Raw genomic sequence first — 19,507 nt, 5'->3', positions numbered from 1 at the left:
TACAGTGGGCCTAAGGTCTTCATTCTCTGTGTGAGGTGAATCCCCAAGCTAGACACATGAATGTTAATAAGCAAATATCTAAACACCCTCTGTAACACAAAAGAGATTTCTTAAATAATTCTTTTCCAAAAGAAGACCTCACCATAAGCAGCACTGTAGCAAATGCCACTTGGTATACTGATAAGGAATGGTGAGGAAATCCTGTATGCCCTCCATGTTTCTGCAAAGTTCATGCAGAGGGAACCAAAACGCCTTTCTTTCACCTTTGGGGTCACCACAGTAAAATGCCTGCATGTGGTATAAATGCCTTTATTGACACAGTCTGAACATGCAGATTAGTTTACAGGGACACCCTGCAGTGGTGCCCAGTGTGTGGCCACTATGGGCAGGGAAATCCCCCAGGGCTTTCTGGGCACAGGCACTGCCTCAGGGCCAGCACCCCAAAGGCTTTTCTCCAAGGCATGCTGGGCAAAGGGGCAGCAGCAGGGCTGCGGTGAGCAGGGCTATGATGGGCAGGGCTGCAAGGGCCCCATCATCCCCGTGTCATAGTGCCACCACCTGCCAATGCAGCATCACAAAGCTCTGGGGCAGTATAAGGCAGCGTCCTCCTGTGTCCCACTGCCAGATTACCTGGCTTTGCCACCAGGACAAAGTTGGCAGCCTTAAGGCACCGGAGAGGAATTCCTTCAGGCACCAGTGGAATTACTTGGAGGGGCAGAGTGGGGAAGACTGCCCGAAGCTGCTGGAGGCTCTCTACTGCAATTCCAGCTCCTGGAGGGGCCACACTCACAGCTCATCATCAGTCTTCAGGGAGCTCACCGTCCTCATCTTCTGGGGAGACAATGGCAGTAGCCATAAGAAATAGGATCCACAGATGGCCCAATGCCCTCCCCCAGTGCTTTGGAGCTCCCACTGGCCAAGCACAGGAAGGGTTCTTGCCCCCAGGGTTGATCAGGCCAGCGGCATTTCACTATTCTTGGAAGCTCCTGGGATGGCTCGAGGTAGAAGGAGAAAAGGCAGTGCCAGTGTCCCCTTAGAGGCATAACCAGCCCGTGGACCAGGAGCAAGTCTTGCTCATGTGCCCAGGGAGTAGCTGATCTGATCGCCAGCGCTGGGGTCAGGAAGGAATTTTCCCCCAGGGCAGGTTGGCACTGGCCTCGGGGTTTTTTTGCCTTCCTCGGAGCACTGAGCATGACCGCTTGTCAGGGTTCCTCTGGTCCTGATGCTCTGGGTTATCGCCTGGTGCTCATGCTCCACGAAGGTGGCCCTCGTGTCCTGCAGCTTGGAGGGGATGGCTTTTTTCTACCCAGGTGGACTAGCAAGTGTCCCCGGGGTTTTTTGCCTCCTCCACAGCCAAGCACAGCCCCTTAATGGGGTTCCTTTGGGTTATTGTGGTGTTCGTGCAGGTGTTCGTGCTCCACACAGCTGGCCCTCGTGCCCTGCATCCGGGGGAGGCAGCGTTCAGCACTCCCAGGGTGCCGCAGCGTGGCCCCGGGATTTGCTGCTGTCCTCTCTAGCACTGAGCACCCCCCCCCCCCCACCTTGTCAGGTCTTCCCTGGCCCGTCCTGGCTGGGCTCTTCTTGCACTGCTCTTGCATCACCATGGCACCGCTCCTGCCCCAGCTTTCCTTTGTCACCCCGCAAGGGATGGTTTTTTTAAGCCAAACTGAAAGATGCGTCAGCCTGCTGCTGGCTACATATGTGCATTGTGTTAATGTGTGTGAGCATCAGCTCTGAGAGATTCAGAAAAAGAAAATATAATCTAAATTAGACTAAAATTAACTAAACTAAGCTAAACTAAACTAAATAAAATAACTTTATTTATAAATAAAATACTGTTTCCACCTGTAACCTGATTTGTGTCTTTGAAAGTGTTTTTGGTGCTGAAAACCCCTTGGCATTTCAGGTAAATAATGGTCTCATCATTATACGCCTCACTGTCAGTACAAGGAATGGAACGGAACAGAACAGAAGAGAATGGAATGGAACAGAATGGAATAGAACAGAACAGCTATGCTATGCTATGCATAAAACTCTGCAGGACAAGCTCTAGCATAGGTCTGAGGGGCCATCTGCAGCGCAGGTCCCAAGGGAGGCCGGTCCTAGGCACTGAGGCCTATGAACACCCTCTGGACCCTGACAGAAGTAGACCTGCTCTCTTCATATACTCTCCTTTACACATGTATGGGGTGCCAGTGGAGAGAGAGTATTGGGGTAGACAGACTCCTGATGGAGTGGTGCTGTTTTGTTCTGTTTCTCCAAAAGCAACAACTCAGGCATTTTAAAAACCAGCATTTGGGGGGAGAGGTGGGGTTGGGAGCAGGGGGAAATCACAAGGAAATGAGCAGCTATTGCCCACATAAACAAGATTTGCAACCATTTAGTTCAGGAGCACATCCTGCTTCAGGCCGAGGGCTTGAAGCATCACCGATGCCAGAGATGTGGTCTTTTGCTATCCTGTGGAAACCTAAATAAACTGGATGCACACGGAAGAGTTTCAAAACCCAGTTCACGTGTGTTTTTCACAAATCTGTTCAGATGGTCAAACTATCTGGAGACAGTCAACATCTCTCACTGCCATCAGAAGGCACAGCCTCCTTCCCACAGTGACAGAGCCAATGCCTATGATGAGACATGATACCCATTCAATCCCTTCCGCTAGTGCAGGCTGGGAAGAAATGTCATCCAGTATCTCCTCAGCATGTACTGTTAGGGAAAGAAGGAAGTAGGGAGAAAAAACTAGAAGTTGGAAGAGACCTACAATGATCACTAAGTCCAACTGCTCGACCATGTCAGGGCTGGCCGAAAGTTAAAGCATGTTATTAAGGGTGTTGTACAAATGACTCTGAAACACTGATGGGCAGAGGGCGTTGATCACCTCTCTGGGAAGCCTGTTCCTGGTTTTGGCCACTCTCTGGGTAAAGAAATGCTTCCTAATGTCTACTCTAAACCTCCCGAGGCACAGCTCTGAATAGTTCCCACACGTTCTATCAATGGATCCCAGTTAGATCAGCACCTCCCTCTCCATTTCCCCTCCTTGGGAAAAGCTGTAGAGAGCAGCGAGGTAAATCCAATGTCCTCAGCTGCTCTCACAGGACGTGCCTTCCAGCCCTTCGCCAGCTTTGCTGCCCTCCTGGATGCATTCAAGGACCTTCATATTCTCAAACGGTGGGGCCTACAACTGCACCCAGTACTTCAGGTGAGCCTGCACCAGCATTACCAGGATTACATCAGGACAGTTACCTCTTCCTCCTTTTTTTTGTTGGATTTTTGTTACTAGCTCCCTAGGTTACTGCCCTCTTCCTTTTCTGCGTGCGCTGTGGTGGACGCTTGTGGCCCCTGCACGGTTTTGGCCTGGAGCAAGCAGTCCAGCTCCCTGCCAGCTCCCTGACATCTTTCAGCTACTGACAGCGTCCCTCAGCTCAGCCCCTGCTGCAGCGGGACCTCCACCAGGGCGCACCGAGCGCAGCCCTGCCCATGGCGCACCCTCGCCTCACCAGCCCAGTGCAGGCACTTTCTGCACCCCGAGCTCTGACCTGCAGCCTCCTCTCTCATCGGCTCTGCCTGGTGCCGACGCTGTCACCGCCGCGGCAGCCAGAGCAGAGCTCACAGACCGGGGCCTGCCGCGGAGGCGAGCGCTCGCTCCCTCGATTTTCCCCGCTCCGGGCGGGGCCGTTCCTCCTGGCACCGCCCCCTGTGAGCCCCTGCTCGCCTCAGCGGAGCTGCGGCTCCTGGGCAAGGCTTGGCGAGGACTCGAGGTTCCCCCAGTGGCTCTCGCCGCTCAGACCAGAGGCTTCTGGATGCGGGGCTTCCCCTCGCTCCGGGGTTGAAGGCTCCTCTCTGGAGCTGCTCGCCTCGGCAAACGCTTATAGATGAATCAACAGCAACTTCAATAAGACGTTTAGGTTGGTACTGATACGTGGAGAGACTCCACAACTCATTAAAGTTGTAAAGTAGGTATGCTTTTATTCAGCGCTGAGACGCACGGGGATAATTCCTCAAAGTCATGCGTACCTCAGTGTGGTTTCCCTCTACATTTATTCTCTAAAGTTATATATATTCATATGGTTGCACAATACACCTATACATATTCATGTCCTATCCCCGCTTCATATTATAATGAGCTAGAAGGTCCTTTGCGCCTGCGCAGTGCCCCCTCTGGTCGTGGGCAGGGGTCTCAAGATGAAGTAAATGAGCCTTCCTCTTCTTGAACTTTTCACCTTTTAGTCTTCACGTATGGCCTTAGGGTTTGGTCGGTGTCCTAGCCATAAACCATCTGCTTCTCCCCCTTATCAGGCGTCTGCTTTTCCTTATCAATAGCTGCTTATCAGGAGAATCAGGTGTCTGCTTTCCATATCAATAGAACTAGGTGTCTGCTTTTCCTTATCAATAGTTACTGCCTTTGTTCTGCTTAGTAGGCATGATAGGTACAGACAATACTTTTGTATAAGCGAACGAATTCGTCTAACCCCCTTGTACAACCCCCTTGTAAAGCCCCTCTAACCCCCTTGTACAACCCCCCCTGTACATTGGTCAACCCTCTGCATCAGTACCCTAGAATGTGTTATTTGCTCCCATTACAGTTCTGTGCAGGTTACACAGAATGCCAAAAGCAGCACCGTGGTGCTTTTTTAAACACAGCACTGCACAGCTTGTGTGGTGCAGTGATTAAAAATGCCTGTTGTGATATGATTGCTTTGGGATTTGTGATAGTCTCCAACATGCCCTCAGCCCTGTGAACATCTGACTCCCAGCATTGGTGCTGCCCGAGCAAACCTGCTCTTTGTCTCTTTTCAGGAGGCTTTGATACAATTGTTGTTTCTTAGGCATGCCCTGATTCCACTTCACGGCGGTGATGCCTCTTCAAAAGCTCTAGAGACCACTTTTGATGTGGGCTTGATGTAAAGGCGAATGGCTCTGTTTATCACAACTGGTCTTCTCAGGCACATCTGCATGGTCATATTCAGTTTTCTGTGCCTGTGCATTATTGCCAGTGTAGTGTGACCCCAAGTTAATGTCTTTCATGCTTCTGGTCTTCATACTCAAAGATACTGGGAAATGAGCTAGTGTTAAGCAAATGTGACTAGGAAGTAAGAAGACAGAATTACACGGAGGTACCAGTTAGCTATGTTTTACAGCCATAAGCTCTAGAGAGGGGTGGAGAAAAGCAAACTGAAGGCTTACATTTAGCATCTTGAGGCCAGGAGCCAATGTGATGTGCAGGCAGCATGCTTGGCTATGTGCAGATACCAGACACTGACAAAAAGGTCTCCCTTCCACGGTTGAGGAGGAAAAGTTTGTGCTACAAAATCTTCTGATAAATAATGTTATTTTTTCCTGCATTGAAGGGTTTGATGATCCCATTGTCAGCAAGTGTCATCACGGAAATGCCCTACAGACTGTGCATGCAGTTGTGATGAGGGGAGACTTGCTTTCATCCTTGACTGCAGAAGGTGGTTTGTTGTGTGTGCAAGCAGAGTAGGACTGAGGATCATGTGGCTGGCCAACTGGAGGAAATGCTTTACTTTTGGATTTTAGACTGAAACTTATACGTAATTTCTCTTGCTGCAACAGCTGGCCAGGAGATAACTTTCAACATTTTTAAATGTCTTTGTTTTTGAACACAGAATATTTAATCAGCTTCTGTTGATGCGGGATTCATGGACAACGCAGAGACGGTCAATGTGATCAAGCGATTGCCGTTTATTGAGCATCAGACATGATCTTTTATACGCAAATCCACACATTGGTTATACGCTGATTGGTTAACATGCCTTGCCAACAAGTTTCTGATTGGGCTTTACACAAAGTTCCTTAATACAAGTAACAACAGCTACTTATGTTTAGCACTAACCTCAACATTCTTACACTGAGGTTTTACATCCTGTTTTTTGTTCTTAACGTCGCTAACGTTACAATTTCATTTCCCCCACTGCTATCCCTGGCTAACCTCCCCTCTGGCCTAGTATTTTTCCACTTACAGAGAAGCTCTACTTATGCTAACTGAGAAGCCCGACTCATGCTAACTAAATCCATACAACAATTCCCCCTTTTTGTTTTTGAGGTGGGCACATTAGTCAATATCTTCATATAACGCAGTGATCTCTTCATATTTGGTGCCGAGTTCCAATTCCATGTGTGATTGTTGAACAAGCCAAGCCTTCGGAATGAACCTCATACACAAAGCCTTCCCACATGCAAAAATTGCACAATCAATGACCAGTAACACCAACAACGTGATTAACAATTGTGCTAGGCTATACAGTAAAGGTCGCAGCCAGCCGCTAAACCCCAACTGAGCTAGCCAGTCGTCTAGACCTTGTTCCACTTTAATCGTATTTACATGTTCTTGCATTTGCTGCAACCGCTTCTGAATAGATTGTGAATGATCGGTTAGATTAAAACAACACATGCCTTCAAAATCATTACAGCCATGCCCATGAGCTAATAATAAAAAATCAATAGCCGTGTGATTCTGCAAAATAGCCTTGCGACTACTATCTATATCTTTCATGAGGTCTGTTAAAACTGCAGATGTAAGATTGGCTTGTTTCACAAGCCAACAAGCAAGCTTTTGCAAATTAGCATTAGCAATAGTTGCTGCACACCCGGGATAAAAAATACTTGTTAAGGCATTTTTGACTTTACCCAAAAGCGTTACAGAGTCCTTACAGGTGCTCTCCAGCTTAGTAAGAAATCTACGAGATCGAACCAAAGTAGTTTTGTTTAACAGAGATACCGATGGAGCTACAAGACTAAGACGTCCCAGATAACATGGTCCACCAAGGGATACCTTGCCAGACGCGATTACCACAAATCAAAAAAACTCCCTTAGGCAAAGCTAAGGATATGTTTGGAAAAAGTTCATACCGGTCAAACTTTTCTAGACCTACAGCTCACCCACACCATGCTCGGGCCTCAGAAGCATCCCATATCCCATAAATACCTGATCCAGACACATCTGTTCACACATCAAGTAGATGACACTGTATGTCAGTACGAGAACTTACACACCTTGCTTTAGCTGGGACATCAATTATATTAGTGCTAAATCCAAAGCACAAGCCATCTTTAGTTCCGTTTATGGATCCTGCCAGCTGCACTTCCTGTGGATCCCACGGTAAAGCTTTATTCAAATGATGAATAAAAAAAATGGACATCCAAGCTAGTGTCCGGTTTGCGATATTATCATTGATACAACCTCCACACCAAATCTGTTTGTTGGACTGGGGCTGTTGGCAGGCCGTCTGATTTCTGTTACACCAGTTATCAGACACACTAGCCTTGTCTCCTTCCAAACCTAATATGGTTTGGTTAGCTAACGAAATGTTACTTATATATCCCACAAATCTTTCTGGCTCCAAAGAACCAATTAAACAAGTGCGGAATGGGTCAGACCCAGCTGTTAAAGACACACAAAAACTAGAAGTGTTGGTTCTGTTCGCCCATGTTACCCATATGTTGTCTTGAGGCAATGCCATGCTTAAGAGTGGGTCTTCCAGACCTTTTGCTACAGCACTCATCCAGGCAATTAAAATGAGTAGCCTTGCCGATCTGGCTTGACCCATCGGCTGGGTACCCATAGTGGTCCGGAATCTGTGGAAACACAAATATAGCCCCTTCCAGTCATTATGATCTCAACTGGGCCCTTCCATTCCCCTGTCTGCAGATCTCTATAAACCACCCAAGCACCATTCACCTTAACACATCCTGCTGTTAAGGCATTGCTATGTATCAGGATAGGTGGCTCTGTCCTATCTCCTGTCAACCACAAAAAATTTAAAACATAGACAGCTTTTGTAACTCGTTCAGCTGGTGGGAGGGGTGCTTCCCCTTTTTGTTTTTGCAAAAGCTCCTTAAGAGTTGCATGAGCACGCCCCACGATAGCTCGACCAGTTGGAGAGTGAGGGATTCCTGTGACATTGATTACAAAAAGTCTGAAACTTACTGGAGATATATGCAGGCCCGTTATCCATTTCAATTTGAAGAGGGACACCTAAGGCTGCAACGGCAGAGTGCATGTGTTGAATGACGTGACGAGACATTTCACCAGTTTGTACGGTAGCCCAAAGTGCTAGCGAAAAGTTATCAATAGAGACATGGACATATTTGAGTCTACCAAATTCAGGGACATGTGTAACATCCATCTGCCATAACTGAAGGGTCATAAGGCCTCGAGGATTTACCCCTAGGCCTACACTGAGGCCACTATGTTGACAAGCTGGACAAGACTGGACTATGCCCTGTGCATCTGTTACAGAAATGCCAAATTGTCAAATAAGCATTTTTGCAGATTGATGGAAAAAATCATGGGAAAAACGTGCTTGCTCAAATAAATTAGGTGTGGGACCTGTCCATACAGGAGTAGTGAAAAGTTTGTGTGCATGGTTATTTCCTATGCTAAGACCGCCGCAACTTTGATGACTACGGATGTGTGTTATAAAATACAGCTCAGTTCATTGATTAATGACCTGTAACAATTGTAGCAAGGTTTTTTGTAAAATAGAATTGTTCAATGTCTTAATCATTGACCATTCAAGGCGTTGAACAACTCCCACAACATAAAGAAAATCTGATACAACATTGAGAGGTTCTTTTTCCACCTTAAAAAGACCCAAGCCACAGCCTTCAGTTCTAAAGTCTGAAGGGAATCGCCAGGTTCCCCTTCAATGAATTGTTTTTTCCAACCATTGTTAGTGTGCCAGGTTGCAATGGCAGTTTTGGACTTCTTGCCCTTATCTGTAAAAACAGTGTAACCTTGTATGGGTCGCTCAGACCTTTTAGGACATTCCTCCCATTGCTGACCTGATAATAGCGGCAAGATTTTTGCTTTAGGGAAGACACTGGTCACCTTTCCTGAAAAATCTGTCATAGCAATTTGATATTCCGTCGAAAAATGTTCAAGCCACTCCAAATAACTAGAAACAACAGGTAAAAATATCTTACAGGGGTCACGACCCGAGATATCGATTACTCTATTTCTCTCTTTCATAATTAATTGAGCAAATAATTCTGGTCTGGTAATTACTGTTTTGTGAGGCTGATATGACAAAAAGATCCACTCAAGGATTCGCAATGAGTCAGCTTGAAATTGAACTACTAAAGCCAAAGGGTGCTGTCTATCTCCTCCAGAATTTATGACCATCGAAGCCACTGGTTGGTCTGCTAAACGCCTGGAGGCATAACCAGCAGCAATTTTTGGGATATACGATCCAATGCCTGACTGCTCACTGGTTAGCTGGTGCTTGGCTTCTGCATTATGTTCTTGGCCTAATAGAGGCATCAATGGTGCAAGATCATTATTTGTGATACCACGAACATGTCCAACCCACTGAATATCTCCCATGAGTTTCTGCACATCAGTGAGCGTTTTGATCTTGGAAGAGATTGTTACCTTTTGGGGTCAAATACTGCTACCAGAAATGACCCAACCCAAATAGTTCCATGGGGCAACTCGTTGGATCTTTTCTGGGGCAATGCATAACCCCTTGACAGATAAGGTGGCTTGCAGGTCATCCAATAAGTCACCAGGAATACTCTTTCCTGCTATGAAGATATCATCCATATAATGATAAATGATCAACTCCCGATATTTTCGTCTCACCGGCTCCAATGCCCATGCAACATATACCTGACAAATGGTGGCGGAATTTTTCATCCCCTGGGGTAACACTGTCCAGTGATATCATTTTGCAGGAGCTTGCTTGTTCACGCTGGGTACTGTGAATGCATATTTTTCACAATCCTCTGGGTGCAGACGGATTGTGAAAAAACAGTCCTTCAAGTCAGTAATTAACAATTCCCAGTTCTCAGGGAGCATCGCAGGTGATGGTAGCCCTGGCTGTAATGCTCCCATTTCCTGCATGACAGCATTTATGGTTTGGAGGTCATGTAATAATCTCCATTTTCCTGATTTCTTTGGGATAGTGAAAATTGGAGTGTTCCATGGGTTTGTAGACGGCAGGACATGTTCTGCCTGAAGCTGTTCCTGCACTAATTCTTCTAATTTTTGCAGCCTTTCTAGTTTAAGCAGCCACTGATCTACCCAAACTGTTTTTTCTGTCAGCCAAGTTAATCTCAGTATAGGTGGCTGCTCTTCAGTGACCGCCCCTAAAAAGGTGAAGTAATCAATTTTGTATGAAGTTGACTCAAGACATCTCTTCCTATCAGTGCTACAGGAAGGTTCAGCACATAAGGTTTGACAGTGGCAAGGGCTCCATCTGCAAAAGAATAATTGACTACCTCTTGACTAATAAAAGTCTGTTGACAGCCTCCCACTCCCATGACTCCAGTAGGAGCCTGTACCAATGGCCAAGAGGGAAGCCAAAGATGCATTGGAACAACAGTAACATCTAAAATCGCTGTGATCTTAATAGTCTGCCCATTTTTATGTGATAATATTACAACCTCAGTTGGTTTCCCTTTGGTAATATTCATAGCAAATAAAACATTTGGTTGCCCTGTTGATCCAAAGTTTCCGTGGCCTCTGTCCTGTGTCCCCCTCCTGAGTATCTTTGCTTCAAATGGAATTAGCTGAGCTATTTTTTCTCCTGCTGGTATTGAAATTGGGGTGTTAATGTATAAACCATTATTTTAATATTACCTTGGAAATCCGCATCAATTAATCCTGGGACTACAAAGATACCCTGATGGGAGACAGAGGATCGCCCAATCAATAAGGCACTAAGTCAATGCCCCAGTGGTCCCCATAATTGTGACTCTATCAAATGCACTTGAGAGTCACTCAACCTAACAGTTACTGCGGTTGCCACGTCCACTCCTGCACTGCCGATGGTTGCTGAGGCAATGCAGTCCAGGCATCCTTCATTTGTGTCGGAGCGCGAAGGTAAGCGCTCGTCTTGCCGTTTCCCGTCCTTTTACACTCCTGTGTGTTGTGAGTTGGTTTATTACAGCGCACACACCATTTAGAACTACACTGATTAACTGGCTGTTGATCTAGACCGTTTCTGGATTGATTCCTCTTTTGTGTCTTACATTGAAAACGAAGATGCCCACAGTTATAGCATTTTCATTCTCTCTTTCCTTTTCCTTTTCCTTGTATAATCGGACGAACTGCAGCCCCTACAGCCTCTGCCATATAGGCTGCCTTTTGTTTATGAACCATTCGCTCAACAGCTTCCAGCATCTGAGCTACCAAAGTACCTCTAGGCAATGTATTCAAAAGTTGTTTCACCTGATCATTAACCCCATCAAATGGAAGCAATTTTGCCTTCATATCATCACTCATGTCCGGGTTGCCTTGCAATGCACCAAATAACCAATCAATAAACTGTGGATAAGATTATCCAGGTCCCTGTTTTTAGAGACCAAAAACCAGGAGTTGGCCTTGTCATTTGGAAGCAAAAGCCAGGCTCTCAGACCCAATTCTTGGGAGTGGGTCAAGACCCGAGCAGGAAGCCTCGCTTGATTTTGTGGATCGGTAAATTGGTCTCGACTCAAATACGCATCTACTGGTCCCCAAACAGTGGGTCTCCTTGTTGGTGTGGCTGATTTGCTTCTTCCATACAAGCCAACTCCCATTTATTCAGAAACAAAAGTTGCAAGTTAGGGGGAAGCAATGTTTGAACAATCATTTTGATATCATACGGGGTTAAGATATATGCAGAAAAAATATGGGCAATAATCGATTGAGTATACGGCGCTTTTAACCCATAGGTTGTTACTGCGTGATGAGCCTCCTCTACTGTTTTTAAATCAAACGTTTCCCAGTCCTTTCCCCCCTGTATGTTATCAAAAACAGGGAAAAGAGAAGGACCTTCAGAAAACTCCCCAGTTACCACCGCGTTCTCAATCATCCCTCGCCACTTTTGGGCTGGATTAACACACCCCGTGCTCCCATCATCCCCCTTTTCCTAACCCGCTTCCCGGTGTGGAGGAGGAAAAGAAAAAGGTGGCACAGTGGGTACAGCGGTCTCTTGTGTCTCAAGAGCTTTGAGTTTTTTCAAAAGCTCCTGCAACTGGGCATCTCCCAGACCCGCAGACACCTGTCGATGGAGTGAACAAACAGATTCATCCTCTGAACCATCATCAGAGTCGGGAAGAGGAGGACACAGGTCTAGCTCTACCTCAGGGGATTCTGAATCTGGTTCCAATTCAGACTCCGGGTTGTCCTCATTTCCTGCACCGGCAACTTTCCACATATCTTTGGCATTCTGCACGTTCTTATCGGGTTTTGGAGGTTTTCGGGCTTGTTCGCCCTTTTTAGAAAAATCAGTCACAGTCCTTTTCGGGACACTCTGCGGTACGACAGGAGGTGCAAAGGCCATTGCAGAGGCATTTTGTCCTGCATTTTTTCCCTTGCTACCCTCTGGGGCCGTAGCCATCAGCACGGACGCAACTGCAGTCCTTTCTGACTTTACGTCCCTAAGAGTCTCTATAACTAACCTCCACAATGTGGAGTGCTTCTGAGCCTCTTTGAACCCTTTACTGATTTCGTCCCACAGTGCTTGACCAATCCGGTCCCATTCTGGAACCCCAAACGCATCTTATACTGAGGGCAAAAAGCCACGATCGCGGGACCATTTTAACAGCCTCTGAAGGGCGGCACTGTCATATTCCAAACCTCTCTTAGAGAGAATGTGTTGGAGGAGCTTCACCACCGCCTGTTCCTCTTTGGATAGCGAGTGCCCCATCTCCTCCCCACCTGATCAGGGCGAGATTACCGAAGTTTTGCAGACATCTGACTTCCAGCGCCGGGGCAGCACTGCTTTCGGCCGGCTCACCGCCCCCTCTTTTCCCGTCGGTCCTTCCACCTTGGCTCTGCAAGGTACCGATCTGAGGGTCCCTGTTCGGGCACCACTCGTTGACGCGGGAGTCATGGACAACGCAGAGATGATCAATGTGATCAAGCGATTGCCATTTATTGAGCATCAGACATGATCTTTTATATGCAAATCCACACATTGGTTATACGCTGATTGGTTAACATGCCTTGCCAACAAGTTTCTGATTGGGCTTTACACAAAGTTCCTTAATACAAGTAACAACAGCTACTTATGTTTAGCACTAACCTCAACGTTCTTACACTGCGTTTTTACATCCTGTTTTTTGTTCTTAACATCGCTAACATTACAATTTCATTTCCCCCACTGCTATCCCTGGCTAACCTCCCCTCTGGCCTAGTATTTTTCCACTTACAGAGAAGCTCTACTTATGCTAACTGAGAAGCCCGACTCATGCTAACTAAATCCATACAACAAGCTTCTATGACATGTGATCTTTCAACCTGCAGAGAGTAAGAGATGAGAAACGCTGCTGTCTGCCAACTAAAAAAAAAATACAGAAGACATTATTTGCATATCCATATCGTCATCTCCTGTGGGAGTAATTTTCATACTACTTGTAAAGCTACAGCTACTTCACAGCAGTATTCTTCTGAAATCTGCTGGAAGCACCCTTGGTGAATTCTGCTTCTCATAAACTCATTTGATCCATGTATTGATAAATCCCAGCCCTGTTGGAGCAATGCTGGGTGTACTCTTTCTGTGTTAGGACCCATAGAATCTCAGCTGGTTTGCTGCAGAGTTGCAAAGGCTCTTCAAGTACACTTGAGACTCACTTTATCCTTACTTAGATGGAGGGGAGAAGAATCTTGCAGGAAAGTGCTTTCAGTCATTATATCTCAAGGGGCTGGAAAGACTGTGCAGGCCTTAACCTAATTACACCATCAGTCTGTCATGAATATGATGAGGAGGTGTCTGGGAAGCTGCCAGCAGGCTCAGACAGGGTCTCCAAGGCTTGATCTTGGGGATTTGTACAAGGTAGTGTGCAGGTTGCCAGTGAGAACCACAGCCAGGCTGAGGAACATGCAGTGCTCTTGGGCACCGTGACATTTGCCCATCAAGTGATGGTGTAGCTGTAACATTCTGGCATTATCTAAAGCCCAGTAAAGGGAAGGATCCATGTTACTGGAACTTGGAGCATATAACTGTGACAGAATGCCTGCTTGTCCATCTGTGTCTGTGCTCTCACCCATGTTAAAGAAAGGTATGTTTCCAGGAAGGAAGCCAAACCAGGAACAGTAGGGAAAACCAACCTGAACGCTGGAGCACTTCAAACTACATCCTCAGCACATGAAGCTGGCCAGCCTGCAGCAAGCAGAAGAATTCAGGGTGGGGGACTATTGATGCAAGGCTTTTGGATCTGTGCTGGCCTATCTGCATCCATCCATCTTCCCAGTCACTTGGAAATGTATGTTTATTTTGGCAGTGCTGGGAATGGCAGTCATCTGAGGGGGGTGGGTTCAGTTGTTGGCAGAGCTGTCTGTAATGCTGACACGTGAAGGACATGACCACATGCTGTACTGTCACAGTGATACTTTAACTCCGTAGGTACAGACCAGCAGCAGATCCTCTGTCCTGGGTGTGTTGGCTGACAGTTGTTTGGTTGTGTTTGTGGTTTTTTTCCTTTTACCAAATAGTCCCAAAACATCAACTGGAACTTTTTTTTTTTAATATGTTGATATTAAAAATTTATTCTGTAGTCATCATAATAAGGATCTGAAAAGGGTAAATACATTCCTAGGATATATCAAATCAGAGTCTGACTCAACAGAGGGAGATATAAATACCACTGCCTAAAGCCCTGCTGAGCCCTCACATTGAACAGGGCTCTGGCCCAACAACTCCCAGGAGGAGCTCCTGCTCAGACAGGAGGAAAGCTTGCAGGGATGAGTGGGAAACAGGGAGCCTGGTGCAACAGAGGGAATTAAAAATGTTGAGGATTCAAACCTCCAGAGGAAGAGCAGCTGCGGTGTCTGTCCTTGAGCATCTTGAAGTACAGAGCCCAGCCAGGGAAAGGCTAACATAGTGGTGGCGTGTGCTCTATGTGTTAATTCCCCATAGGCTGCAAATGAAGAGGAGGCTGTTGTGGGTTGAGGCAGCTGGGGCTGCTATGGGAGGAAAAGCACCTGGGCAGTCCTGGCTCCCTTCTGGGGAGAGGATGAGCGCTAGCCAACTCTATGCATTAAGAATCACTCGGCTGACCGAATTACATTTAAGGGGTTGTTAATGGGTTGTTAATCCTGTTATGAGCATTGCAGCTCAATGGTACTGGTACAGGCCAGTGAAATGTGTATTGGGTCCAAGCAGTGCAGGAGCCCTCCTGGGTCCAGGCCCTACGCTTTGGTGCTGGTGGTAGCTCAGGGATGCTGGGCATCTAGGAGCACCATCTGAGTGTCAGGAACCCACCTCCAAGTGGCACACGGAGGCTTTTACGGCTGGTTGTCTTAATGCTGGATGACCCCACGGAAACCAGGCAGGTGTCATGCTGCAGCTGATCTGGTTATTCTGAAACTTCTGGGCTTTGGGCTGGTGTATTGGAAGATGATTCAGCCTCACTTATTTTTTTAACCCCTATCTACTATTCTCTTTAAAAATGAGGTGAGTGAATATAAGTGTTCAAAACCCGTGTAGATGAGGCCCTCGGTAACATGCTTTAGTAGTGGTCTTGGCAGTCCTGGGGTAAAGGTTGGACTTGACGATCTTAAAGGTCTTTTCCAACCTAGCGGATTGTATGATCTTTCCTGGCGTGACCTTGACTGGAAATCCAGGAACCTGAGTTCTGGCATCTCCCGTCGCCAGCGCTGCCGGGGCTGTCGTACCGCTTGAGGGTTCATACTGACGCACGGTGACGCACTTTCTAAGCGATGCATCGCTCGCCATCAAGGTGCGGCTGCGCTCCTGTTTCTGCGCTCCGGGCTCTAGATAACCCCCCTGCCACAGCAGCAACCGCAGCACCATCACGGAGCTGCCGTGCCAACCACACACCAGCTTCCCTCCTACTTCCGGGTGACTCCTCCCTCGCTTCCGCCGGCGGCTCATACTGCGCCTGCGCACCTAGACCTTCCTCTCCGCGGCGGTGCAGGGCGGGAAGATGGTGAGTGGAGTTGGGGTGTCGTGACCCATCCGCCGCCATCCGTGCCGGCGGCACTTCGCGGCGCAGGGCGATGCAGAGCACCCTGTGGCAGGGCACGGGCCGGGGCCTGGGTGGGGTCAGGGGCTGTCCCGGCGCTGCCTGCGAGACGGTCTCGCTCCTGGCTGAGCGGCTTGTGGGAGATGGCGCGAGTTGAGGGGAATGGCAGGTTGAGGGAGTGACGGGGAAACGCTGGTGAGCGGGGGGGGGGGGGTCCTAGGGAGAGGCGGTGCCGGGTCACAGCGCTGAGAGTGCTGTAGGGGTTGGTGGTGCCTGGCGGGCAGCGCTCCGTGTGAGAGCGGGCTGGGCCTGCGGGGGGACGTGGCTCTGCTCATGCTTGGCTGCCCGAGGTGGCCCGGTAGGAGCTGGGAGGCCTTGCACAACTAACGCGCTTAATTACAGCGTCAGGGTGAGGCGTCGGTCGGCTGCGGCGACGGTTTTGAGTGCCGAGCACCTTGGTGTGTCAGGAGAGGGTAGCAGCTGAGGAGATGGCAGTCTCACTAAAGTTAAACTTGTTCTGGTTTGTCTCCCAACAGGCTAAGCGCACCAAGAAGGTTGGGATTGTGGGTAAATATGGTACCCGTTATGGTGCGTCCCTTAGGAAGATGGTGAAGAAGATTGAGATTAGCCAGCATGCTAAGTATACCTGCTCCTTCTGTGGCAAGGTGAGAGACCTCCTTCCCTGAAAATGTCTTGCTAAATAACTTGGTTACTGATGTTAGGAATGTGATTTGATGCTTTGGTAATTTTTCTACTGAAGAGAACTCCACTAGTTTTGAGACAGTGATTAGTTTATTGTGAGCTTTAGGCTACTATCAGAGCCTTTATAAAATAAAAATAGTAGCCATTTCATATGCGTGTTTAATGGTAGTTAAATGAAAACAAATTATAATTTAGTACATAAAATAGTGAGAAATATTGTCATACCATACATTTTAGGTATCTAATGAAAAGACCTAACTGAATTAAAACAAGGCATGAATTTGAGCTTCTTCCTGTCTTCAGTAACTGTACAGCTTACCTGGAAGAAGAAGAGAGCTTGCTTTTCCCACTTAAAACTTTTCATTGCAGTTGCTTATGTATGTGTGCTGTATGACTCTGTATGAAAAAGAAATTCTGATAAGTAATCTTATCTGCATATGTACATAATCAAAATTGACTCTTAAGCCTGTTTTTTGGCAGTTTGAGAGGCTCATCAGCTTGTGCTTTATGCAGGTAATGTTTTTTGATTATCTGTAAAGTGGGTATCTTTAAGTGGCTGGAAATTTAAAAATATTTTCAGCTGTTTATTTTATGTTTAGAGTCTTGCTCATGTGATGTGGGAATGTTGATAACCTAATTTGCAGAGCTTTCTAAATACAGTATAGGTCTAGGCAAACCTATTGTCTTCGGTGATGGGAGACTTGCCCTGGTGAAAGGAGCTTAGGTACCCACCACTTACTCATTAGATGCTGTTCAAAGGAGGTCCAACTGTTTCCCTTTTTCAGCTGTTGGGAGAGTGCCTTAACTTCCTCCCCCCCCCCCCCCCCCCGCCTTTTATTACAGACCAAAATGAAGAGGAAGGCTGTGGGTATCTGGCACTGTGGATCCTGCATGAAGACAGTTGCTGGTGGTGCTTGGACTTACAAGTAAGGAAATAAAGAGGCTCCTATCAGCATTTATTGTCACCCAACTGAGACATAAGACAGCTTTTTTTCTTTTTTTTTAAATTTTTTAGTGTTAATATAGTAACCTTTAAGTAGATCTGTCTCCAGTCAGTGATATGTGGGTTTTGTTTTTTTTTTCATGCGTTGTTAAAATTTGATTGGAATGGATCAAACTGGATTTGATTGCTGTTCTTTCCAGTGTCTGTTGTGCAGCTTCTGAGAATGTTGCCTTTTACCCACCATATTACTGCTACTGGTTTTGGTGGGTCCCTCCAAAATTTATTTCTCTTGCTGGGCTTTATCGAAGCAGTTGTTTTATTCAGAAATGCAAACATTGCATCTTTTCCCAAACTTCAAATAAGGAATTTGAAACGCTTGCAGATCCTTTTCTTAAATAGTCTCTTCTGTGCCTCAGCTGTAGTAGTGTTTCTTACAGGAGCTGTAAACTACAGCTGCTGCTTGTGTGAGATATTAGGCTTGGGCCAGTTTTCTGGTGATGGAAGAAAAGGAGCAGAGAGAATGGCTGGTTCATCCAGCTATCTTGGGATGGAATCGCTGGGTGGATGACACCTGACAGATGTCCCACTGACTTACTCTGAAAAGAGCTTCAACAGCTGCTAATAAATCATGCTTCTGGGGATAATTTATTAGGCATGGGGATTATTTTTCCTTGCTTGATTCTTTTGACTGTATAAAAATCTTAATTATGTGAGGGTACTCTTAATTCTTCTTTCAAAGCCTAAGCTGCGTGGTTTTTTTTTTTTTGTGTGTGTGTTTAAGCCTTTTCAGTCATAGGCACGGATACAATAGGCAAAACCAGATTTACTCCAAGAAAAATGATTTCCGTGCTTTCCTTTTGTTTTAAAAGCATTGAATCATTGTAGTCCTTGTAATGGTCCTCTTGCTTACTCCCTTCCTTTACTCTCCTTCCCCCCACAGTTCTGGTAGAAGACACTGTTGCCCCGCACATGGCAGTCACTAGTAATCTGAGCCCACGTGTTTGTGCATGTAGTCAATGCGTGACTGGCTAATTTGAGTTAAGATGTAGCTTGTGAAGTTGCATCTTCAAAAGGTTGCTTTGTTGTCATGAAAATCGAAGTGGAATTAGCCCCTGTTGACCATACAATCAGACTGTGACTATTGGAAATGATTAATGGTTTCTCAAAAAAATAACACTGTCATGGGTTGTTCTGCTGCTGTGATTCTACTGCATGTGATTCTGTTGCTTCTTCCAGTACCACCTCTGCAGTGACGGTCAAATCTGCCATCAGAAGACTGAAGGAATTGAAAGACCAGTAGAAACTCCTTCCCATTCTCCTTGTGAAACATCCTATTTTTCCCCTCTGCTAAGATCTGTTCTATTGTTGTTTTTATTTCAACAATAAAAATGTAATAATGGAGTGGAATCATGATCGTCTTTCTACAGTAATTCTGATCTATCTTGCTGTGTGTGGTGGGTTGACAGTGACTGGACATCAGGCGCCCACCAAAGCTGCTCTGTCACTCCCCTCCTGAATTGGACAGGGGGTTTAGAAGATACATCAGAAGGCTCATCAGTTGAGATAAGGTCAGGCAGAGATCACTCAGCAAGTACTGTCACAGGCAAAACAGACTCAGCTTGGGGAAGTTAGTTTAATTATTACAAATTCAATCAGAGCACATTAATGAAATCTTAGAAACACCTTCCCCCCACCCCTCCCTTCTTCCTGGGCTTGTTCCCAGATTCTCTACTTCCTTCTCACCAGTGGCACAGGAGGATGGGGAATGGGGGTTGTGGTCAGTTCATCACAGACATTGCTGCTGCTCCTTTCTTCTCGGAGGAAGGACTTCGCACACTCTTGTCCTTCTTCAGTGTGTGGTCTCTCCCACAGGCTGCAATTCTTCATGAACTGCTCCAGAATGCGTCTTTTTCCATGGGTGCAGTCCTT

General features: G+C 46.7%; 1 protein-coding gene across 1 annotated transcript; it reads left to right on the top strand.

The window, feature by feature from the left end:
• The first annotated feature begins 16,406 nt into the window (after positions 1-16,406).
• On the top strand, positions 16,407-18,979 carry RPL37A (ribosomal protein L37a). The gene is made up of 3 exons (XM_062607778.1): positions 16,407-16,598; positions 17,479-17,561; positions 18,815-18,979. Exons 1-3 carry the CDS (start codon positions 16,422-16,424, stop codon positions 18,876-18,878), a joined length of 324 nt encoding a protein of 107 aa, XP_062463762.1. The 5' UTR covers positions 16,407-16,421; the 3' UTR covers positions 18,879-18,979.
• Positions 18,980-19,507: the final 528 nt, after the last annotated feature.

Source organism: Pezoporus occidentalis, unplaced genomic scaffold (assembly GCF_034315485.1).
Source record: "Pezoporus occidentalis ecotype Australia unplaced genomic scaffold, CSIRO_AGI_Poc_V1 ctg126, whole genome shotgun sequence".
Lineage (NCBI taxonomy): Eukaryota > Metazoa > Chordata > Aves > Psittaciformes > Psittacidae > Pezoporus > Pezoporus occidentalis.
This window is presented reverse-complemented; position numbering and strand designations above follow the sequence as displayed.